Below are 24,998 nucleotides of genomic sequence, written 5' to 3' on the forward strand. Positions count from 1 at the left end.
TGAAATTTGGATTTACATTATTGCTCTATTTTGACTACTTTAACTTTTTTTTTTGAAAAAGACTTTCTAAAGTACGTATTTTCCCTATCTAGGCTTCATACAGGAAACATTCCTCATTATTTCCCCTTGGCCATTTGAAAAGGAATTTGCTCTTCCTTTTCCACTTCTTGGTTCTATTACTATTAACAATAACAACAATGATAATAAATAAATGAGGCTTTTGTTTGTTTGCAACTTCAGAAACACTTTCTTGCATGGGATAGGAAAACATGTTTTGCAGCAGTAACTACATAGATGGGGGAGATGGCACTGTTGTTAATCCTGGCTAGTATCTCTTGCAATTTTGGTGCCAAGGACACTCAGGGAGTGGCAGGAAGGTTGATTTGCTTTTCCCCTTTTCTTTTGCTCTTGGGCTTCTGCCCAGATGACGTGAAGGGCCATAAAACAAAGACCCTTTTCAGCTGTCGGCATGCACAGAACTTGCTGTGGCTCCCTGGCTTGTCATATGTCCGGTCTGAAGATGATCAAATCATGAGCAACATATCCAGGTTATGGGGAACACAGGAAACACCCCACAGCTGGGTGTACCCCAGCCCCCCAGAGCACACACTGGTGTTGTTTATCTTAAATGGACTCTTGAGCTGGCCAGCACCTTCTGGTCAGTCCCAGCAGCCCACATTTGGCTCTCGAAGGCACAGCACTCTAATGGGAAGTCCAGGCTTCTGCTTGAGGCTACATGAGCCCCCAAAGATCATCTGTTATAGCCTGATATGAAATTGGTTTCTTTCCGCAACCAACCTGACTCATAGAAGGTGAAGCCTGGCTTTTCAGATGTGAGGTTTGGCAGGCGAGGGAGGCAGGAAATCCAGAGGGGAATGAGTCTGCAGCACAGTGGCTCCTTCCAGATTTTGCTGCTTCCTCTGTCCTGGTTATGGGGAGGGTCCCAATTCTTGGCATCTGCGACCAGCAAGAGTTCAGCGTTTTGGTAGTCTCTGCTTGGCCCATCTGCAAAACACACGTGCGTGTGTGTGTACATTATTAATGGCGTGGAGGTTCCTGAAACTAAGAGGCAGTGAGAATTCTCATCTGCTCTTGGAAGAAACAAGGAATAAAGTCAGTTCCCCAGGCTGATGCCTGAGGTTGGAGACATGCGTCTTTTCTTTCTCCATCCCCCATGGCTCCTTTACTTGGGGTTAAGATCAGCTCTTGACTGTAGCACCAGGGCAGTTTCAAGAGCATAAAAGTAATTTCGGATCATTGACTAAGATCAAGGCTAATCATGGTGCTTACCTTGTTTTCTTAAAGCCAGAAATGATTTGTTAATAGATCACGCTAAAACACATCAGGCTGCCACTGTCTTCCCGGGACTCTCCAGGTCAAAGAGGCCTGCCAGATGCCGTGTGGACAGTGCCATCATCTTTCTGCCTCGATGCCTTGCACTCTGTCCTACCCACCCTCCCACTCTGGCATCCTTGCTATGCTTCCAACTTGCCAGGTAGGGTTGAGCTCCAGAGCCTTAGCATGAGCTGCCTCCTCTGCCTGTAATATTCTAACTTCCTCACTTCCTTTAAATATTGACGTTAGGAATGGGTCTACATGTCTCTCTATTGGGAATCCACAATAAAAATCAATAGTAAAGATCAGGACTGAGATACAACATGATGGAGGGGAGAGGCAGGGAGGAGAGAGATTGGTAGAGAATTTGGTATATAGCCCAATGGCTTTAAATACTTTGGTTAGGAAAACATTCACATTGATAAGTGTGATAGGATGAAGATGTCCATTTTCTAATCCCTGGAACCTGTTACTCTACATGGCAAAACAGACTTTGCAGATATGATTATAGCTAGGGATCTTGACATGAGGTGATTGTACTGTTTTAACCTAGTAGGCTTTGTGTAATTAAAATGGTCCTTTATGTAATTAAAATAGGCTTTATGTAATTAAGAAGAAGGCAGGAGTGTCAGAGCCAGAGAAAGAGATGAAATGATAGAAGTGAAGGTTGGAGGGATGTCCAGAGCCAGAAAATTCAGGCGGTCTTTAGAAGCTGGAAAAGGCAAGGGGCATCAATGGTTTTGATTCTCGAAATGGAATTCAGTCCTGTTGGCATCTCAAGTTTATTCCAGCAAGACCTATTCTGGATTTCTGAATGTCAAGTGGTAATGTAATACATTTGTGTCATTAGAAACTTCCACATTTGGGGTCATTTGTTACAGCAGCAACGAGAAACCAATATAATAACACTGCTCTACTAATTCCCTTCTCCGGATGGCTTCCAGTGAAGCCAAGCCTGGTTACCATATTTGAAATGTGAACTCAAGACTCTGGAAACTCACATTCCTCTGATTCTGTTCTACTTTTTTCTTTATTCTGTAGAAAGAAAAGTACAATTGTTATAGTAATTATGTTTTACCATGCTTTATAATTTATTTACTGATTATATTTATTGGGGCTGCAATGTTTGACTATTTTTTTTACTGGCTTATCCTAAGCATCTGAAATACTGGCATATAGTAGGTATTCAATGAGTAATTGTTGAATCAATCAATAAAAATGTACTGGAACACATGAGATTTTCCAGTGAGAAGTTCCATAAGAATTTGAGCTCAGACTTAAAATTTGTGCCCTGAATCTTTTTTCTAACTACCTAACCACCCGGAGGAAGACATTGTCAGGGCTATGTCCTCAACACAAGTGTTTGCCAAACCACAGAATTAAACCCTGGTGGTCCATGCACCAATCTTTATATGGATTATGAACCTCTTTCTCAATTTCTCTTTCTCTTTAAGATATGTATTGATATGTGGGGTTCTACTTGTTATTTTAATTTTTAGTTACCCAATACAGAGACATATGTCTTTAGCTTTAATGCCATGTTATTATTATTTATAACAAATATAAATAATATCAGTCAGGCATTGTGGCAGGTGCCTGTAGTCCCAACTACTTGGGAGGCTGAGGCAAGAGAATCACTTAAGCCCAAGAGTTTGAGATTGCTATGAACTGTGATGCCATGGCACTCTACTGAGGGCGACATAGTGAGACTCTGTCAACAACAACAACAAACAAACCCAAATATTATTGTATATTACTCTATACTCATTATTAGACTTACTATTGGTTGTTTAATGATGTTAACCTTTATTTAGGGTTTGCTTTTACTTTTTTGATGCTAATTTACTAAAAGCTAAATCAAGTTTTATGTTTGATTGAAAAGTATATTTGAAGGATTTGAAGGCTACTCATGGTCTGATAAATACTTTACAGGGAAGAAATCTTGTTCCCTGCCTTTGGATCAATAAACATTTAGGGGTTTGGAGAATTAAGCCCTAAGTATGTTATTATTTTGATGTTGCCCCTTTCCTTCCTTACAAAATGGAATACTTTGGTTATCAGAAACCACTTTAAATGTTATATATATATATCATAATCCATATAAAAATAGCATTCATGGAGATTTCTTTTGGAGCCATTGGTAAAACACTCCATTGTGAGTCTCCGTCAAGATATCTGAAAACTTTTTCTTGGCTTCTGGCTTTGAACAAAGTTTTAGACTCACAACAAGGCTTCATTGTGCTCTGAAATTTCTGTAAGGCAACATTCATTCAAGTGTTGATCTGCATTTCACCATCCAAGAATAACAACAGTTATTTATATAATTTTATCCATGTTTCTGTTTTTTCCTATCCATTTCACCCTTTCACCCTACCCCTGCTGAAACACTACAGCTTGTTTGGGATGGGGGTGGGGTGCCATGCAGAGTATATACACATACAGATGCTTTTCTGTTTCTTTTTCTGGTCTTGCTATGGGGTAGACAGATTAGATGTTTTCTTATTAAGAATATTATTGAAAAGTTTGGAATTTAATATTATTTAAAATTATAGAATAGGCCTCCATAATAAGAATATATTTATTGGCCAGAAGGTTAGCTTAATTCACTTCAAGTTAAGGTGATTACAGTAGACCAAGACCTGGGATAAAATGTATAACCATAAGTGAGTTGATTAAAAAAAAATACCCAGTGCTCACTTTGGCAGCACATATACTACAATTTGAACAATGCAGAGAAGATTAGCATGGCCCCTGCAAGGATGACATGCAAATTTATGAAGTGTTCCATATTAAAAAAAAAAAACCCAGTCACTTCTGCTGAAATCCCTACCATAGCCCGGAAATTAGGTGGGTATCCCTGTGACTCTCAACTGGACTTTCTCTGATCTTTAGTGACTGAGACCATGAAACTACAGGACTAACTATTAAATCCTTATTAAGAAAACTTAATAGCTTGAATAAAATAATATGGGATATGAGTGTTCATGCCCTTATTTTTTTTGGAGGAGGGAGACAGAGTTGCACTTTGTCGCCCTTGGTAGAGTGCCATGGCAACATAGCTCACAGTAACCTTAAACTCTTGGGCTCAAGCAATTCTCTTACCTTAGCCTCCCAAGTAGCTGGGACTACAGGTGCCCTTCACGGCACCTGGCTATTTTTAGAGATGGGGTTTCACTCTTGCTCAGGCTGGTCTCAAACCCATGAGCTCAGGCAATCCACTCACCTCAGCCTCCCAGAGTGCTAGGATTATAGGCATGTGCCACCATGCCCAGCCTGTTCGTTTCCTTATGATAATATATACGACCAAAACTATACAATCACTTACATTGGCTACATTTACACTAAAATGTAAAATCATTAAACATAGTTTTCTATTAAAGGAAGTCATAATTGTTTATTTTTTTTTAATAATGCATATAAACCAGTTCCAATGGCATGTACCTATAGATAGTTCCAGCCACCCAGGAGGCCAAGGTGGGAGGATTCCTTGAACTCATAAGTTTGAGGCCAGTCTGGGCAACATAGGGAGACACCTGTCTATAAGAAAATTAATATACCTGGATATTTCTAGGTTTATATATATGGCTCCAAGATATTTCCTATGTTTATTAGTAGAGCTGCTGGTGGGGAAGAAATAACTGGGATTAAGTTGGAGATCAACATATAGCTCTACTTTTACCCACAATAGATATTGGCTGGCAGGGTAATTTATGTTGTATACACAGAAGAGGAAAGCAAATCCAGGGCATTGTCCTCATTCAAAGACAGAGTTTTAGGGAAAGAGTTCTCAGTTGGATTTGAGGCTGTGGACATCAAAGTCACAGGGATGATGCCATCGTGTATCCAGACTGCCATCCATGGAGCCGACCTCTGACCAGAGGTACAAGCCCTGTTTGGGGGAACTACCAAAACTGAGTCAGGATGGTAGTCCAAGCAGAAAGACTCCTACTATAGGGTGTCAGCAGCAAATTCTTAGAGCAAGTTGAGGAAATAGTGGGCTAAGCTGGATCAACAAAATTGGAGACCAGGGAAGGTAACAGCTCAGTGGAGTTGCATCTGGGTTTGGCTTTCCCTAGAAGTAGACTGTGAGTCTACGATTTAAGTGCAAGTTGTTCATTTGAAAGGCAAAGTGAACACCATCAGAGGAGAAAAATGGAGCAAAGGAGGGTAGCCATTGAACAAAGAGCATGTTTTCAAGGCAGCAATAACTGTGGGAACTGCAGTTCGATCCTGCTGGAAGATTCTGGGTGCTTATATAGAATTCATCTCAGAGTTAGTCTAGCTGGGGGTGAGGGAGCCGGGGTACCTAGACTTCATCATACCTGATGCTTCCAGTCTGTTGTGATGGGGGTGACTCAGGCTCCAGGAGCAGTGAAAGCTGCATGGGCACCACTGGTACCACCACAGCAGGGCAGGAAAGGGTCTGCAGTGGTCACAGACAGAAGGTGGGAACAAGTCACTGCAGTTTCAGCCTCGGAAATTTTGGTACAGTGGCCAGTGCAACTGAGATCTGAGCAAAGAGAATCTAATTAGGAGTTAAGTCAAGAGACCTAGGTTGGAGCCCATATGCTGCCATTAGGGAGTTTTATCTTTGGAGCAACTTGATGTGCAAGTTTGTTTTTATTTTCTATTTAAAATGAAAATAATAGAGTATCAATTTTATTTTTAAAAAGTTTTTTGAAGAAAACATTATGATGATTTGGTATATAAAATCATCATTTTATAAATTATGAAATACCATGCAGATATATTTCATAACTATTAATTTGCATTGGTGGCAGAAAATAGCATCAAGTCTATTGGTATCTATAATTACTTTGTTTGTATATTTATTTATTTGAAACAGAGTCTAGAGCTAGAATGCCATGGCGTCATAACTCATGGCAACCTCAAAGTCTTAGGCTCAAACAATCCTCTTGCCTGAGCCCTCTCAGTTTCTGAGTGGCCAGGTGCCCACCACAATGCTGGCTAGTTTTTTTTTTTTTAGTAGAGACAGGGTCTTGCTTTTGCTCAGGCTGTTCTCAAACTCCTGAGCTCAGGCAATCCACCTGCCTCGACCTCCCAGAGTGGTAGGATTCCAGGCATGATCCACGGCTCCCAGCCTCTATAATGGCTAAAAAAGGAGGTATTTGCCACATACATATTTTTTCCTTGAATTGACTTGTTTGTGTAAATACAGCCTAGGTTGTAAAATAAACTGTGGGAAACCAATTAAAACCAATAGATTGTTGCATTCAGCCTGGAATTCTACATCAAAATATGAAAATATGCATGCAATCAAGTTATAAATGCTTGATGAGTGAACAGTCCATTGATTTGAAAAGGTGACTTCTTTTTTCATTGAATGAATCATTGTAAAGATACAGAGAACTTTGGGAAGTCTCTCACTTTATGCATCTCTTTATTTCAGGATGAAAAACTTTGAAACCAATGATTTAGCTTTTTCTCCTAAGAAAAATTTTGGAGACAACAGTGGACTTGCTGCATATGTAGCGAAAGAAATAGACCCATCTATCAGCTGGGAAGATATCAAATGGCTGAGAAGACTGACTTCACTGCCAATTGTTGCAAAGGGAATTTTGAGAGGTTTGTTTATTTCTTTACTTGAATCCATACTGATTCTAAGGGCAAATAATTAATTAATCATAATTAACATGGAAGTCAAAAGAGATATTCCAATTCTCAATACTGACTTTTCATGTTAGTGAGTAAAATCTTCTTACTTTTAGGCAATATTGTGAAACAGAGCTAAACTTTCATGAAGTGGAAAGTTACCCTTTTCGAAGTATTGTGATGCCACTGCTTTATTTCATAGCTGTTACCGAATCAGGGATCTTGGCAAGATCTTACAGGACCGCTGTGAGTTCATGTCTTTACCTGAAAGCCACAACAGTTGCTCCTAGACCAAAGAGAAGCCCTGAGGATGCCATTATGACCTCCAGACCTGTTTTAAGAGCTTTTTCTCTTTATCTTGTGCCCCTTCCAACTACCAATGGCTGGCACTAAGTTTTGAGTGTGGTCAAACCCACACCACCTCTCTGTAGAGAATGGCTGACTAGGATAGTAAAATCCTCGATTATCAAGCCGCTGGTAATAAGAAACTTGACTGTTTCCCCAGTATCCACGTGTATGCAAATCCCACAGGGGAGGAACCCAGGACGGTAATAATTTTGGAGTGTGAATGTGTTTACCCACAAAAATGTTTTCTTGCCTTTGAAAACTTTTTTTTAAGTATGGTTATTTAGATAACTGCCCAAAACATATTTTTTTAACTGAAGTGTTGACTGTGTGACTCTAGGATGAGAATTTATTAGATGAGGGTCTAATAACAACTTTGAATCAAAATTTTTTTCATAGGTTTCAATTAAACATGTGTGAGTCACATGGCCTCTATATAGTTTTAGGCATGCTGCCTGCTTTGACTAGTTCATCTTATGTATGAAACAATGAGCTCATAAAGGTAAAAGAATGGGCCCTGTACCACTTTTAAGTACTGAAGATATGTTTAAATCCAGAGCTATCTTATTCTGTGATTTTGTTTTGAATTTAAGTTTTTTAGTTGACATACTATGTATCATAATTGTACACATTTATGGGACACATAGTGATGTTTTGATAACATAGAAAGCACAGTGACCAGATGAGAGTAATTAGCATACCCATCATCTCAAACATTTTTTTCTTTTTTTTTTTTTTTTATTGTTGGGGATTCATTGAGGGTACAATAAGCCAGTTACACTGATTGCAATTGTTAGGTAAAGTCCCTCTTGCAATCATGTCTTGCCCCCATAAAGTGTGACACACACCAAGGCCCCACCCTCCTCCCTCCATCCCTCTTTCTGCTTCCCCCCCCGTAAACTTAATTGTCATTAATTGTCCTCATATCAAGATTGAGTACATAGGATTCATGCTTCTCCATTTTTGTGATGCTTTACTAAGAATAATGTCTTCCACTTCCATCCAGGTTAATACGAAGGATGTAAAGTCTCCATTTTTTTTAATAGCTGAATAGTATTCCATGGTATACATATACCACAGCTTGTTAATCCATTCCTAGGTTGGTGGGCATTTAGGCTGTTTCCACATTTTGGCAATGGTAAATTGAGCTGCCATAAACAGTCTAGTACAAGTGTCCTTATGATAAAAGGATTTCTTTCCTTCTGGGTAGATGCCCAGTAATGGGATTGCAGGATCGAATGGGAGGTCTAGGTTGAGTGCTTTGAGGTTTCTCCATACTTCCTTCCAGAAAGGTTGTACTAGTTTGCAGTCCCACCAGCAGTGTAAAAGTGTTCCCTTCTCTCCACATCCACGCCAGCATCTGCAGTTTTGAGATTTTGTGATGTGGGCCATTCTCACTGGGGTTAGATGATATCTCAGGGTTGTTTTGATTTGCATTTCTCTAATATATAGAGATGATGAACATTTTTTCATATGTTTGTTAGCCATTCGTCTGTCATCTTTAGAGAAAGTTCTATTCATGTCTCTTGCCCATTGATATAAGGGATTGTTGACTATTTTCATGTGGATTAATTTGAGTTCTCTATAGATCCTGGTTATCAAGCTTTTGTCTGATTGAAAATATGCAAATATCCTTTCCCATTGTGTAGGTTGTCTCTTTGCTTTGGTTATTGTGTCCTTAGCTGTACAGAAGCTTTTCAGTTTAATGAAGTCCCATTTGTTTATTTTTGTTGTTGTTGCAATTGCCATGGCAGTCTTCTTCATGAAGTCTTCCCCCAGGCCAATATCTTCCAGTGTTTATCCTATGCTTTCTTTGAGGATTTTTATTGTTTCATGCCTTAAATTTAAGTCCTTTATCCATCTTGAATCAATTTTTGTGAGTGGGGAAAGGTGTGGGTCCAGTTTCAGTCTTTTACAAGTAGACATCCAGTTCTCCCAACACCATTTATTGAATAGGGAGTCTTTCCCCCAAGGTAAGTTCTTGTTTTGTTTATCAAAGATTAGGTGGTTGTAAGATGTTAGTTTCATTTCTTGGTGTTCAATTCGATTCCAAGTGTCTATGTCTCTGTTTTTGGGCCAGTACCATGCTGTCTTGACCACTATGGCTTTGTAGTACAGACTAAAATCTGGTATGCTGATGCCCCCAGCTTTATTTTTGTTACTAAGAACTGCCTTAGCTATACGGGGTTTTTTCCAGTTCCATACAAAACGCAGAATCATTTTTTCCAAATCTTGAAAGTACGATGTAGGTACTTTGATAGGAATGGCATTGAATAGGTAGATAGCTTTGGGAAGTATAGACATTTTAACAATGTTGATTCTTCCCATCCATGAGCATGGTATGTTCTTCCATTTGTTAATATCCTCTGCTATTTCCTTTCTGAGGATTTCATAGTTTTCTTTATAGAGGTCCTTCACCTCCTTCGTAAGGTATATTCCTAGGTATTTCATTTTCTTTGAAACTATGGTGAAGGGAGTTGTGTCCTTAATTAGCTTCTCATCTTGACTGTTATTGGTGTACACAAAGGCTACTGACTTGTGGACATCGATTTTATATCCTGAAACATTACTGTATTTTTTGATGACTTCTAGGAGTCTTGTGGTTGAGTCTTTGGGGTTCTCTAAGTATAAGATCATGTCGTCAGCAAAGAGGGAGAGTTTGACCTCCTCTGCTCCCATTTGGATTCCCTTTATTTCCTTGTCTTGCCTAATTGTATTGGCTAGAACTTCCAGCACTACGTTGAATAGTAAAGGTGACAGAGGACAACCTTGTCTGGTTCCAGTTCTAAGAGGAAAAGCTTTCAGTTTTACTCCATTCAGTAAAATATTGGCTGTGGGTTTGTCATAGATAGCTTCAATCAGTTTAAGAAATGTGCCACCTATGCCTATACTCTTCAGAGTTCTAATTAGAAAAGGATGCTGGATTTTATCAAATGCTTTTTCTGCATCTATTGAGAAGATCATGTGATCTTTATTTTTGCCTCTGTTAATATGGTGGATAACGTTTATAGACTTGCGTATGTTAAACCAGCCTTGCATCCCTGGGATGAAGCCTACTTGATCATGATGAATGACTTTTTTGATGATAAGCTGTAATCTATTGGCTAGGATTTTGTTGAGAATTTTTGCGTCTATGTTCATGAGTGAGATTGGTCTGAAATTCTCCTTTTTGTTTGGGTCTTTTCCTGGTTTTGGTATCAGGGTGATGTTTGCTTCATAGAATGTGTTGGGGAAGATTCCTTCTTCCTCAGTTTTTTGGAATAATTTCTGCAGTACAGGAATAAGCTCTTCCTTGAAGGTTTGATAGAATTCTGGAGTGAAGCCATCTGGATCAGGGCATTTTTTAGTTGGAAGCTTTTTTATTGTTTCTTTGATCTCAGTGCTTGAAATTGGTCTGTTCAGGAGGTCTATTTCATCCTGGCTAAGTCTAGGGAGAGGGTGTGATTCCAAATATTGATCCATTTCCTTCACATTGTCAAATTTCTGGGCATAGAGTTTCTGGTAGTATTCAGAGATGATCTCTTGTATCTCTGTGGGATCAGTTGTTATTTCCCCTTTATCGTTTCTGATTGAGGTTATTAGAGATTTTACTTTTCTATTTCTAGTTAGTCTGGCTAATGGTTTATCTATTTTATTTATTTTTTCAAAAAACCAACTCCTCGTTTCATTAATTTTCTGAATGATTCTTTTGTTTTCAATTTCATTGATCTCTGATTTGATTTTGGATATTTCTTTTCTTCTACTGAGTTTAGGCTTAGATTGTTCTTCTTTTTCCAATTCCATAAGATCTCTTGTGAGATTGTTGATGTGCTCTGTTTCTGTTTTTCGAATGTAGGCATCTAAAGCGATGAATTTTCCTCTCAAAACTGCTTTTGCAGTATCCCACAGGTTTTGGTAGCTTGTGTCTTCATTGTTGTTATGCTCAAGGAAGTTAATGATTTCCTGTTTTATTTCTTCCTTCACCCATCTGTTATTCAACAGAAGATTGTTTAATTTCCATGCCTTTGGGTGGGCTTGAGCATTTTTGTTAGAGTTGAGTTCCACCTTTAGTGCCTTATGGTCTGAGAAGATACAAGGTAAAATTTCAATTTTTTTGATTCTGTTGATATTTGTTTTGTGTCCCAGGATATGATCAATTTTGGAGAATGTTCCATGGGGTGATGAGAAGAATGTATATTCTTTATCTTTGGGGTGGAGTGTTCTATATGCATCTATCAAGCATAGTTGTTCTAGGGTCTCATTTAAATCTCTTACATCTTTGTTTAATTTCTGTTTAGAGGATCTGTCCAGCTCTGTAAGAGGTGTGTTAAAGTCCCCTGTTATGATGGTATTATCAGATATCATATTGCTCAGACTGAGTAAGGTGTGCTTCAGGAATCTGGGAGCATTTAAATTGGGTGCATAAATATTTAGAATTGAAATGTCTTCTTGTTGTAGTTTTCCCTTGACCAATATAAAGTGACCATCTTTGTCTTTTTTGACTTTAGTTGCTTTAAATCCACATGTATCTGAAAATAAGATTGCAACTCCTCTTTTCTTCTGAATTCCGTTTGCCTGAAAAATTGTCTTCCAACCCTTGACTCGGAGCTTTAATTTGTCTTTTGAGGCCAGGTGTGTTTCTTGTAGACAGCAAATGGATGGCTTGTGTTTTTTAATCCAGTCAGCCAATCTATGTCTCTTCAGTGGGGAATTCAAGCCATTAACATTTATTGAGATAATTGATAAGTGTGGTAGTATTCTGTTTGTCTTATTTGGTGAGAGTCCATTGCTTAGTTTTATCTTTTGCATCAGTGTGGAGGTTAGGTTTTGTCCTATGATTTCTGAGTTCTTACTTTGCTGCTGATCCATTGTGGTGGTCAGTGTGCAGAACACTTTGAAGTATTTCCTGTAGAGCTGGTCTTGTGGCGAATTTCCTCAATGTTTGTATATCCATAAATGATTTGATTTCTCCGTCAATTTTGAAGCTTAGCTTAGCAGGGTACAGAATTGTGGGCTGAAAATTGTTCTGTTTAAGTAGATTAAAGGTAGATGACCATTGTCTTCTTGCTTGGAAAGTTTCATTAGAGAAGTCTGCGGTCACTCTGATGGATTTGCCCCTGTAGGTCAACTGGCGCTTACTCCTGGCAGCTTGCAGAATCTTTTCTTTTGTCTTGACTTTGGACAGGTTCATCACAATGTGTCTTGGAGAAGCTCGGTTAGAGTTGAGGCGACCTGGGGTCCGATATCCCTCTGAAAGCAGTGTGTCAGACTCTTTGGTGATGTTTGGGAAATTTTCTTTTATAATATTCTCTAGTATGGCTTCCATTCCTCTGGGGCATTCTTCTTCCCCTTCTGGAATTCCTATAACTCGTATGTTGGAACGCCTCATAAAGTCCCATAATTCTGACAGTGAACGTTCTGCTTTCTCTCTCTTCTTTTCTGCCTCTTTTACTGTCTGAGTTATCTCAAGAACTTTGTCTTCTACCTCTGAAATTCTTTCTTTTGCATGGTCTAACCTGTTGCTGATACTTTCCATTGTATCTTTAAGTTCCCTAATTGACTGTTTCAGTTCCTTCAGGTCTGCTATATCCTTTTTATATTCTTCATATCGTTCATCTCTTATTTGATTCTGTTTTTGGATTTCCTTTTGATTATTTTCCACTTTATTAGCAATTTCCTTCATTGTTTCCATCATTTCTTTCATTGTTTTCAACATGTGTATTCTAAATTCCCTTTCTGTCATTCCTAACATTTCTATACTGGAGGAATCATCTGCAGTAGCTACCTCATGGTCCCTTGGTGGGGTTGTTCTGGACTGGTTCTTCATGTTGCCTGGAGTTTTCTTCTGATTCTTCCTCATGAGTGATTACTTTTATCTGTTTCCTTGCCCTAATTTTCCTTTCACTTCCTCTTGCTCTTTAAGTTCTTGTGCCTGTGGAGTAAGGGTTACAGAACCAGAAGGGTGAGAAGGTTGAAGAGCAAAAAAAGGGGATGAAAGAAAGGAGGACCGAGTGATAAGAAAAAAAGAAAGAGAAAGGAGAGGGGGTGGGTATAAGGAATATTGACAAAAAGAAGAGAGGCACAGAAAGAGGGAGACAGGGCAATATAGGTGTACAGTAGGGTACTTTGACACAACCTTAAAAAACCTCACCTTCTGGGGGTGCCCAGTTGCGTGGTTCCCTTGAGGTCAGCAGCTCTTTGCTAACCTGATCAGACACAGTACCCCACCTCCACCAAGTAGAGAGGAAAGACAAAAATGCTATAAATCAAACCAAAAGAAGCAAACAGAAAACTTTACGGGGACAAAATTGGGTGAAAAACCAAATTATATTGGTAGAAACACTAGCAAAAATGAAGTTGAAGTTATTTAGAAAGGCAGCAATGGGAAATTATAATTAAACTAGGAAAATTGAGAAAGAAAAAGGGATCTGTGTGGAAAAGATTGAAATTAAAAAAAGAAAAGAACATCAGCAATGTCAAAATAAACAAACAAAAAAAAACAACCAAACCAAAAAAAAAAAAGAAGAAAAAAATACACCACCAAAAACAAAGCAGTTTGTATATGTTATTGAATATTGTCTGGGCAACACGTGGTCTTCTGGGGTATGAGATGTTAGTCACAGTTCTGATACGACTGGAGGCTGCTGATTTCTCAAACCCCAGCAGGTAGACACCCTAAATCTCTCTTCGGCCTACTTGAAAGGCACTTTGAACTTGTAAACTTGCTGAGCAGAAGCTTTCCCAGCTTTCTCGCTGGAATCACTGCTGAAGTGGCTATCCACTTACTCAGTGTGCCAAAACCGGTCTCACTCTGCCCCCGAGGGTCAGGGCTGCAAGGCGGCTCAGACCCCACCCTTAGGCTACTTGGTTGCTGGGTTACCAGCTCCCACCCGTTTCTAGCTCTGCGACCCTGAGGGCGGAGCTTGCCGGGGCAGATCACTGACAATGGATCCGTGTGACCCACCGCCAAACACTATTAGCTCCGTCTGGCTCAGCGGCTCAGACTGGGGCCCTAGACAACGGCCAAAGTTCTCCGCACTCCCGCTCAGGCCTTCCCCAAGGCAGTTCAACTCAGTGCCAAGTCCAAGGACATCAAAACAGTTCACAGGTAAGGCCTTTCTGGTTTGCAGTCTCGCTGCTACTGAACTTACAGTTGTGGGCGGGTTTAGACGGATTGAACACACGCGACCACTTGCCGGTTTTCCACTGTTTTAGTCCTCCTCTTGGGGTCCAGAAGTCTCTCGCTGACTCCCTGTATCTTCATAGGAGTGATGATAGGCAGTTCCCACCAGCCAGAGATGCCTGGAGTCCTATCTCCCCAGACTCACGGTGCCCAGATGCAAGGAAGCTGTTACTCGGCTGCCATCTTGCTCCGCCTCCTATTTTGTGCTTTTATGAAAATCTTGTTATGCTGTTTTTTGATCATCGTAGTTCAAAATCTTTGTGCATCGTAACTTCAATGAGTATGTCTTGGTTTACAGACACATTTAAACAACGGCTTCACTTACCTTCCTTGCACCCAAGCTGTCATCCATGACTGCTAGTATTCCTTCTTGTGGCCACATGCAACTGAAAATACTGAAGAAAAGTAACCTGTAGGTTCTATACCATTCATTCGTCCACCCATTCTCTTATTCACTCACTTAATTATTCCACGAACATTCATCATATCGTGTGCTAAAATTATTGTAAAAAATAAAATAATTTAAAATTCTTGGCCCAAAGGAGAATCTGTTCTTGTTGAAGACAGACATATAAATAAGCATCTTGCGTGCAAAACAAAGTTAAAGGTGCTGAGATAGAAGTCTGTGTAAAAATACTATAAAAATGGTGTAGACAATTACAAGAGTAGGTTAGGATGAGCTTGGTGGCTCACACTTGTAAACCTAGCATTTTGGGAGGCACAGGAAAGAGGATCACTTGAGGTCAGGAATTTGAGATCAGTCTGGGCAAGAGTGAGACTCCATCTCTACCCCAATATAGAAAAATTAGCTGGGTGTGGTGGTATCATCTGTAGTCTCAGCTACTTGGGAGCCTGAGGGAGGAGGATGGCTTGAGCCCATGAGTTTGAAGTTGTGGTGAGCTGTGAAGACAGCACTATGCTGTATGCCCTCTAGCCTAAGGCAGAGTGCTACTCTGTCTTAAACCAAAATAAAAGGGGGGGGTTAGAAAAAAGTTTTCATTTCAGAATAAAAGATGAAGGTGGAAGAATTTAGGAAGGACATTTAGAAATTGTTGCCCAGGAAAGATTTGATTGTAGGCTAACCTAGAGTAAGGGAAGGAAGAGAGGGCTGAAAATTCTGATCAAATTAAAACATTAAGAGAGTTGGGCGGTGCCTGTGGCTCAGGGAGCAGAGTGCCGGCCCCATAGGCCAAGGGTGGCGGGTTCAAACCCAGCCCCGGCCAAACTGCAACAAAAAAATAGCTGGGCGTTGTGGCGGGCACATGTAGTCCCAGCTGCTCTGGAGCCTGAGGCAAGAGAATCACGTAAGCGCAAGAGTTAGAGGTTGCTGTGAGCCGTGTGACGCCACGGCACTCTACCCGAGGGCGGTACAGTTGAGACTCTGTCTCTACAAAAAAAAAATATATTAAGAGAGTTAATAATAGAGATGGTGCAGGTGTACTGGTTTAAAAACTCTGAGGAAGGATAACATTATAGTGTAGTCCCATAATTGTCTCTGTTAAAGGGAACAGATATAAGAAGAAAGCTATACTTTTCAGTTTAGTATTTCCAATTCTTATCAGTTTCTGCAGCTTCGTCCTCCAGGATATGATGCAATTGATTGAACTTGATTTACTATTGTGTGTATGTCATCAAGTATTTTGGCTTCTAGAAATTTATTCTGTGATCACCTTACCCAGGACCATCACCACCACAAACCTCCTCCCTTTTCTTTGCATCCAGATGGAACCTAAGGCTTGTTTCTTTAGGTTTCCATATGTTTTGTATGTAGTCGGTAGCACAAATGTTTACTGACTAAAATTCTCAGTGAAAACTATGTAAGTTCGATAGAAAGGCAAAAAGAAAGAGGGGACATTTGGCATTTGAAAGGAAATAACTTATATACACATGTGCAGTTTACATTGTTTAGTTTTCTGTAACTATTTGTTTCATTTATTTAACAAACAGGAATCATCTCTATGACAACAATTGCATCAAGTAACACACATACTCAATCTGGATATGGAGGCAGGGGTGACAGGGCCAGTTCTGGGAAGTACAGTTTTTACAGGTCTGGAGTCATCATGCTCTTTCTTTTTTGTACCAGAAAAGAGCAGACTATGTTTGTAGGAACACGAAATCCTGAGCACCTAGGAAGAGCTCAGCGAAACAACCCATCCTTACCACCATATTAAGAATTGCATTTTACTGGCTGCAAATTGGAATGGAAGATGTAATCTATTTCTGTGGTTGAGCTACCCTGGGAGGACATCTGGCACAAGCTGCAAACTTGTACTTGAGACAGAATTTGGCTTTTCTCAGAAACAAATAAATTTTATAAGCAAAGGCATAATGCCCTTCAGAGTTTCTTTTTTTCTTTTAGATGTCTTTTTTCTTTAATTAGGATGTCTCCCTTCCATTGTGGCTTTCTGGTTCTGAGAAATTGTTCTCTAATTATCTATTTTTATACACAAGCATACAGAATTTTACTATTAGTATTGGGGGCACTGTAGGTTCAGTTCCAGACTACCTTAATAAAGCAAATCACACAATTTTTTTGGTTTCTCAGTACATATCAAAGTGGTGTTTACATGTACATGTACTCTGTTAAGTGTGCATTATGTCGAAAAAACAATGTATGTGCCTTAATTATAAAATGTTTATTATTTTTTAAATGTTAAGGGTCATCTTGGGCTTTAGTGAGTCCTCATCTTTGGTCGTGGGGAGTCCTGCCTCCATGTTAATGGCTGCTGACTCATCAGATGGTGCCTGAAGGTTGGGGTGGCTGTGGAAGTTTCTTAAAATAAGACAACCATGAAGCTTGTTGTATCTTTTGACTTTTCGCAAAATCTGCCATTGTTTTATCAGCTAACTTAATGTATTAGAGACTTTGTTGCTGTTTCAATAATGTTCATAGCACCTTCATCAGGAGTAGATTTTCTCTCAAGAAACCACTTTCTTTGTTCACCATAAAAAGCAAATCTTAAAATTTTATCCCAAGATTGTAGCAATTCTGTCACATCTCCAGGCTCCACTTCTAAATCTAGTTTTCTTGTTATTCTTGCCATGTGTGTAGTGGCTTCCTCCGCTGAGGTCTTGAGCCCTTTAATATCACCCTTGAGGGTAGGAGGGTTAGAATCGACTTCTTCCAAATGCCTGTTCATGTTGATATTGATCTCTTCCCATGAATTACAAGTGTCCTTAATGGCATCTAGAATGGAAATTCTTTCTAGAAAGTTTTCGATTTACTTTGCCCAGATCCACCAAAGGAATCACTATTTATGGCAGCTATAGCCTTACAACATGTATTTCTTGAATAATAAGATGTGAAATTCAAAATTATTTCTGATCCATGTGATATAGAATACGGGTATGCACAGCATGAAAACCGTATTAACCTCCTGGTATATCTCCCTCAGAGCTCTTGCATGCATTGTCAATGAATATTAATATTTTTTTCATTAGATAATAACTGTGTACATTACTGCATTTATGGGGTACAATGTGCTGATTTTATATATGATTTGGAATGTTTACATCAAACTGGTTAACATACATTCACCTCACTTATTTAATTGTTGCATTTAGCATTAATATTTTGAAAGTAATATTGGGCTGTGCATGGTGGCTTTCGCCTATGATCCCAGCACTCTGGGAGTCCAAGGCAGGTGGATTGCTTGAGTTTAGAAGCTCAAAACCAACTTGAGCAAGAGTGAGACCCCTGTTTCTACTAAAAAACAAAGAAAAAACAGAAAACTAGCCGAGTGTGGTGGCACATGCCTGTAGTCCCAGCTGCTTGTGAGGCTGAGGCAAAGGGATCACTTGAGCCCAAGAGTTTGGGATTGCTGTGAGCTATGATAATTGCTGTGAGCTATGATAATGGCAGTCTAGCCTGGGCAACAGAGTGAAACTCTGTCAAAACAAAAAACAAAGAAAACCAAAAAGCATCTTTTTTTTTTTTTCCTGAATAACGTCTCAGCAATAGGCTAAAGACTTAGTATATTCAGTAAACCATACTGTAAACAGATGTGCTGTCATCCAGATTTGTTACTCCATTTATAGAACACAGGTAGAGTAGATTTAGGATAATTCTTTTTTTTTTTTGCAGTTTTAGGCTTGAACCCGCCACCCCTGGTATAAGGGGCCGGTGCCCTACTCCTTGAGCTGCAGGCGCCGTGATTTAGGATAATTCTCAAGGGCCCTGGGATTTTTTGGAAGGGTGAATGAGGATTGCTTCCATGTAAAATCACAAACAGTATTAGCTCTTAACAAGAGTGAATTCAGCCTGTCTTTTGAAGGCTTGAACCCCAACACTGACTTCTCCTCTCTGGCTATGAAAGTTGTAGAGAACATTTTTTTCCAATACAAAGCTGTGTAGCTACATTACAAATCTATTGCTTAGTGCAGCCACCTTCAGCAGGGGTCTTAGCTAGATCTTCTGGATAACCTGATGCACTTTCTGCATTAGTAATTCCTGCTTCACCTTTCCCGTTCTGTTTTGGAGATTACGTGGCTTCTTTCCTTAAACTTCATGAACCAACCCCCACCAGCTTTAACCTTTTACTCTGCAACTTCCTCGCCTGTCTCCACCTTTGTAGAATTGAAGAGAGTTAGGGCATTGCTCTGGATTAAGCTTTGGCTTGAGGGAATGTTGTGGCTGGTTAGATTGTCTATCCAGACCGCTACCAATAAAACTTTTTACCACATCAACAATAAGGGTGTTTTGCTATTGTATCATCCATGTGTTTACTGGAATAGTACTTTTAACTTTCTTCAAGAAGTATCCTGCGTGACGCCTGTGGCTCAAGGAGTAGGGTGCCGACCCCATATACTGGAGGCAGTGAGTTCGAACCGGGCCCCAGCCAAAAAACTGCAAAAAAAAAAAAAAAAAAAAAAAAGAAAACAAAAAAGAAAAAGCTTTCCTTTGTGTTCACCACTTGGCGATTTGTCACAAGAGGCCCAGATTTCAGCCTGTCTTGGCTTTTGACATGCCTTCCTCACTAAGTTTAATCCCATCTAGCTTTTGATTTAAAATGAGAGATGTGAGACTCTTCCTTTCACTTGAACAAGAGGCCGTTGTGGGGTCATTAACTGGCCTACTCTCAATATTGTTGCGTCTCAGGGACTAGGAAGGTCTGAGGAAGTCAGTGGAATGGTGAGAAAATGCACATTTATCAATTAATTTCATTATCTTATATGGGCACGGTTTGTGGCACCTCAAAACTATTGCAGTAGTAACATCAAAGATCCCTGACCACAGATCACCATAATGAATATAATAATAATAAAAAAGTTTGCAGAAGTGGGAGAATTACCAAGATGTGACACAGAGATACACCTGTTAGAAAAATGGCACCGACAGACTAGGACAGACTTGCCTGATTCAGGGGCACCAGCCTTCAATTCGTAACGATCTCAGGGCCTTTGATGAGCTGTAAAGCAAAGTACAAACAGGGAATACCTGCACACATTTGTTCAACATACTGTCATAGAAAAATCACTCATTGGTTGTGTTCAAACCTGCTGCTGTGTGTCCAGAATTTAGTCACTAAACTGCATGTCAGAACAGAGCCCGAGGCCAAATCTCCAAGGACTTGAGGGTAAGTCCTGGGTCCTTACATTTTGCCTTGGTATTTTAAATTTAATATGGAAATAACATATTAATAAGACAGCAAACAGTACTATTACCTGTTGACTACTGTGTTTCTCAAATAATCAACGTATTTAATGGCAAATTAACAAATATGGAATGCCACACTCCCAATTTGCTAATGCTAAGGAATGATGGAAGTATTAAGGATTCATGAACATTTTGCTAAGTCAGAATGTTTTGGCATTAGTTCTCATTAAGACAGAATTGCTTTTCTCCCTGGTTTGAAATAAAATAAAATATCCCTGTGACAAGATTTCATGAGCAGCTAATGAAACGGACTTACATCTATTCACAAATTGTTCTTATAGTGTTGCTTTTCTGGAAACTCATGATCCGATTCTGTGAGTAAAACATTCTGTCATGCTGTTATTCCCCCTGCCTTCCCAGCACTGGCCTGAGGAAAATCAGAAAAACCACTGGAACTGAGGGAAGATAAAGCAGTTACTTCAAATGGAAGGATCTTTGTAATTGTAACCCTGACTAGGATGAAGCATTGTTGTTATAAACAGAACTCAAACAGATTTGCCACAATCTTACTGCAAATGAATCTTCCTCCACCTACTTCCTGTCTTCGTTTACATTCCTGGCACTGCCAGGGGAAACTAATAAAAAGACTTGATATTTATCCTAGTGCTAGACACGTGGTGGGCACTTTCTAAACACTAGTTCAACTCATTTAGTTCACAAACTAATTTTTTTGCGTATTATTATCCTCATTTTAGGGTTTAGGGCAATGATGAACAGAGAAGTTCAGTAACTTGCTACGTGTGCAGCAAGTAATAGCAGATTTGAGATCTAAGTCCAGGTGGACCTGTTGTGCCCAGGGGTTCCACAAAGACCACACTGCCAAACAAGTCAAATTTACAGCAGAGTCCCTTTACTGAAGAGCCGGCTGGCAACTGCCTCAGTGTCCCACCCAACATGGAGTTTCTGAGAGCAACCCTGAGTGCTTAAGGGGTAGGGCTTAGTCTGCATCCTGGTTGGTATGCAGGCTGTCCAGGTATATTTGGGTAGGGTAGCAAGTAAGTATTATACAGAAGTAGAATTTTATAGTTAGTCATATATCACACATCTTTGTTTTAATATTTCCCCCCCTAAACATCTTAGTTTCAGTATTTTCCTCCATACGTCTTAGTTGCAGTACTTTCCCCACCTGGTATTGTTTAAAAGTCAGTCCAGGAACAGTTGGTACCTCCTGGTCTGTTTCCCAGGAAGTTAGTCAAGCAAGAAATTGGGAATGAACTAGAAGCAACTTTCTCATTTATCTTGGTAGTGAACTAGACTTATTTCATTTCATTTGAAAGCTTGCAGTCCAGAAATTTTCCAGGGGTTAACTAGTATTTTTCCATTACAGCCTAGGCCTGACACCTTTCTGTCTTAGCCTAGGCCCACTAGGCCTATCAGTCTGATGAATTGCCCTAAACAGTTAATCACCTCTTGATACTCTGTAGGGTCTGTTTATTGATAATATTTAATATCTCAGAATGTAGATTGTAGACACATGGTGGCAGATACCTGAATATAAATTGGAAGACTTCACAAATGTTCATTTATAGGGTTTGAAATACCATATTCTACATTTTTTGTTTCTTGATTTCTAAAATTTTTATTTATTTTTTATATTTGACTTGGAGTTTGGTATCATGCACGCAATTAGATAACCAGAGAAAACCACAACTATTTGGGGTATAATTTCATATTGTTTAATAAGGTTATTTATGGTTACATCTGGATTAAAAAAATACCATACTATGTCTCCTTATTAGAATAGGTAAGGCCATGTAAACTTTAAAGCTGAGCTGTACTACATGTATAAGTTAATGAAAATTAAAGGCAAAATCACAGTTGCTTGGTCATACTGTCACATTTCAGTTACTCAATGGCTACACGGGGCTAGTGGTCACTGTGTGGAACTGTACGGATACAGAGCATTTTATCATTGCAGAAAGTTCTATTGGATGGAGTGCATTACCAGATCTTCAGAGATCCATTTTTCAAATATGTTTGAAAAAGAAATGGTAGGGTCTTGGGCTTTTGGTTCAGAATGATGGGCTAAATCCATGTGCACTCTCTTACCAAACTCAAGAACACACTAAAATTAAAGCTCAAAAATTCTCTCTCTGAGTTCAATGTGATAAAAGGCAGGAAAATTCAAGTGTGTGTGTGTGTGTGTGTGTGTGTGTGTGTCAAAGACAGCAAAGCAAAGAGAGATGAGGGGCACAGCCAGAGGAGAAGTTTCAAGAAACTTATGAAAGGAACAAATGTATGAGAGTAGGTTGATAGGAGGAAAATGCAAAGAAAACTGTACCTTGAGATGGGCTCTTAGAGAACCGTAGTGGAGGAGGCAGGGAGCCCCTGAGAGGATCGAGGGGTGTAGTCTGAAGAGGGAGAGAGGGTAGGGGGTGGGGAGTAAAAGCAAAGAGATTGATGGAAAATCTGTTTGGGAAACTTTCTTGCAAATCAGCAGTCCTGCTCACCTCGCCACTTCTCCAGCAGTGGGCAACTTGGGCAGCTCAGCATTCACTGCTCAACAGGAGGCAGCATGACCCTCAGAGAAGTGAATGCAAGGCTGGGATGACATGTGGATGGATGGCATTTCCAAGATGACATTATGCTGTCCTCTCTCTGACACCTGAGTACCTCACACTCCATTTGCCTCTTAGTTGACATTTCCTGCCTTTTCCCACATGGAACTCAGAGAGAGAATTTCCACCCCAGGCACTGACTTGGCAAGAATGAAGCTGATTTACAAAACAGCCCAGGAATCCTATTACAACTTCTAAATTTCTTTCTTAAATGCAAATGGAAAATTTAGCACCACAAGTCATATCAGAAACACCAAAACATAAAAGATTAAGAAACATCTATAGAAAAGTTGATCTCAAAGGAAACATTAAAAAAAAAAAAGAAAAACAAAAAAAATCCAAATGATAGATGCAACAAAGTTGAAAATAGATGTAAATAAGAAAAGCTTGGCATGAGAAGAAAACTGGAATAGGAAAAAGAGCTCCTAATGACTAACATTGGGAAAACATGAGTTCTGACTTTTTAAAATTTTTACTTATTTAGTTATTTATTTTTATTTGTTTGTTTATTTTGAGACAGAGTCTCACTCTGTCACCCTCAGGAGAGTGCCATGGTGGCATCATAGCTCACAGCAACCTCAAACTCTTGGGTGATGCTCTTGCTTCAGCCTCCCAAGTAGCTGGGATGATAGGCGGCTACCGGCAATGCTCAGCTACTTTTAGAGACAGGGTCTCTCTCTTGCACAGGCTGGTCTTGAACTCCTGAGCTCAGGCAATCCACCATCAGAGGACAAAGAAGAGCTCTCAAAAATTGAAAATGTGATTTCTAAAATGGAAAAAAAAAATGATTAAATGACTGAACAATAAAGTCAATGACATTTTCCAAAATGTAAAACAACAGCAATATTATAAATGGAAAGAAGAAAAAATTATTAAAGTCTAACAATTTATGAAACCTGTGATATAAGTTGTTAGAACCAGAAAATGAATAACTTATATTCTTTTTTTTTTTTTTTGAAATTCTTATAGACTAGGAATTTCTTTCTTTCTTTTTTTTTGGTATTAACTTTGTTAATTAATTTATTTTTTTATTGTTAAATCATAGCTGTGTACATTTGTGCAATCAAGGGGTACAATGTGCTGGTTTCATATACAATCTGAAATATTCCCATCAAATTGTTCAAAGTAGCCTTCATGGCATTTTTTTAGTTATTGTATGGAGACATTTGTATTCTGCATTTAGTAGGTTTCACCTGTACCTATTCTAACATGCACCATAGGTGTGGCCCCACCCATTACCCTCCCTCCACCCCGACTTCCTCCCTCCCTTCCCCTTCCTTGGCCCTTTCCCCATATTCTTGTGCTATAGTTGGGTTATAGCCTTCATATGAAAGCTATAAATTAGCTTCATAGTAGGGCTGAGTACATTGGATACTTTTTCTTCCATTCTTTTTTTTTTTTTTTTATTAAATCATAGCTGTGTACATTGATATGATCATGGGGCATTATTCACTAGCTTCACAGACCGTTTACCAAGTTTCACATATACCCTTGTAAGATGCACCGCTGGTGTAATCCTACCAATTCCCTTCCCTCTACCCACCTCCCCCGTCCCTCCCCTCCCTTTCCCCCTTCCCCCTATTCTTAGGTTATAACTGGGTTATAGCTTTCATGTGAAAACCCTAAATTAGTTTCATAGTAGGGCTGAGTACATTTGGTACTTTTTCTTCCATTCTTGAGATACTTAACTAAGAAGAATATGTTCCAGCTCCATCCATGTAAGCATGAAAGAGGTAAAGTCTCCATCTTTCTTTAAGGCTGCATAATATTCCATGGTATACACGTACCACAATTTGCTAGTCCATTCATGGGTTGATGGGCACTTGGACTTCTTCCATGACTTAGCAGTTATGAATTGGGCTGCAACAAACATTCTGGTACAGATGTCTTTGTTATATTGTGATTTTTGGTCTTCTGGGTATATACCTAGTGAAGGAATGAGAGGATTGAATGGCAGGTCTACTTTTAGATCTCTAAGTAATCTCCAAACATCCTTCCAAAAGGAACGTATTAGTGTGCATTCCCAGCAGCAGTGTAGAAGTGTGCCCTTTTCTCCACATCCACGTCAACATCTCTGGTTTTGGGATTTTGTTATGTGGGCTATTCTTACTGGGGTTAGGTGATATCTCAAAGTAGTTTTGATTTCCATTTCTCTGATGATTAAGGATGATGAGCTTTTTTTCATGTGTCTGTAGATCATGTGTCTGTCTTCTTTAGAGAAGTTTCTCTTCAAGTCCTTTGCCCACCCTGTGATGGGATCACTTGTTCTTTTCTTGCTAATACATTTGAGTTCTCTGTGATTCTGGTTATTAAACCTTTATCGGAG

At 39.4% G+C, this 24,998-nt stretch overlaps 1 protein-coding gene and 1 non-coding gene across 6 annotated transcripts in view; both read left to right on the forward strand.

Annotated features, from left to right (window-relative positions):
* HAO1 (hydroxyacid oxidase 1) overlaps positions 1-24,998 on the forward strand; it is a 154,075-nt gene that overhangs the window by 41,558 nt on the left and 87,519 nt on the right. For all 5 annotated transcript variants that reach the window (XM_053574539.1, XM_053574538.1, XM_053574537.1 and 2 more), the window contains exon 4: positions 6,746-6,921. In XM_053574539.1, the coding sequence (XP_053430514.1) occupies positions 6,746-6,921 (176 nt within the window). The remainder of the gene's footprint in view (positions 1-6,745; positions 6,922-24,998) is intronic.
* Positions 4,025-4,129, forward strand: LOC128574310 (U6 spliceosomal RNA). Its single transcript, XR_008376687.1, has one exon. It is a non-coding gene; the product is annotated as a U6 spliceosomal RNA (small nuclear RNA).

This window comes from Nycticebus coucang, chromosome 21 (assembly GCF_027406575.1).
Source record: "Nycticebus coucang isolate mNycCou1 chromosome 21, mNycCou1.pri, whole genome shotgun sequence".
Classification (NCBI taxonomy): Eukaryota; Metazoa; Chordata; class Mammalia; order Primates; family Lorisidae; genus Nycticebus; species Nycticebus coucang.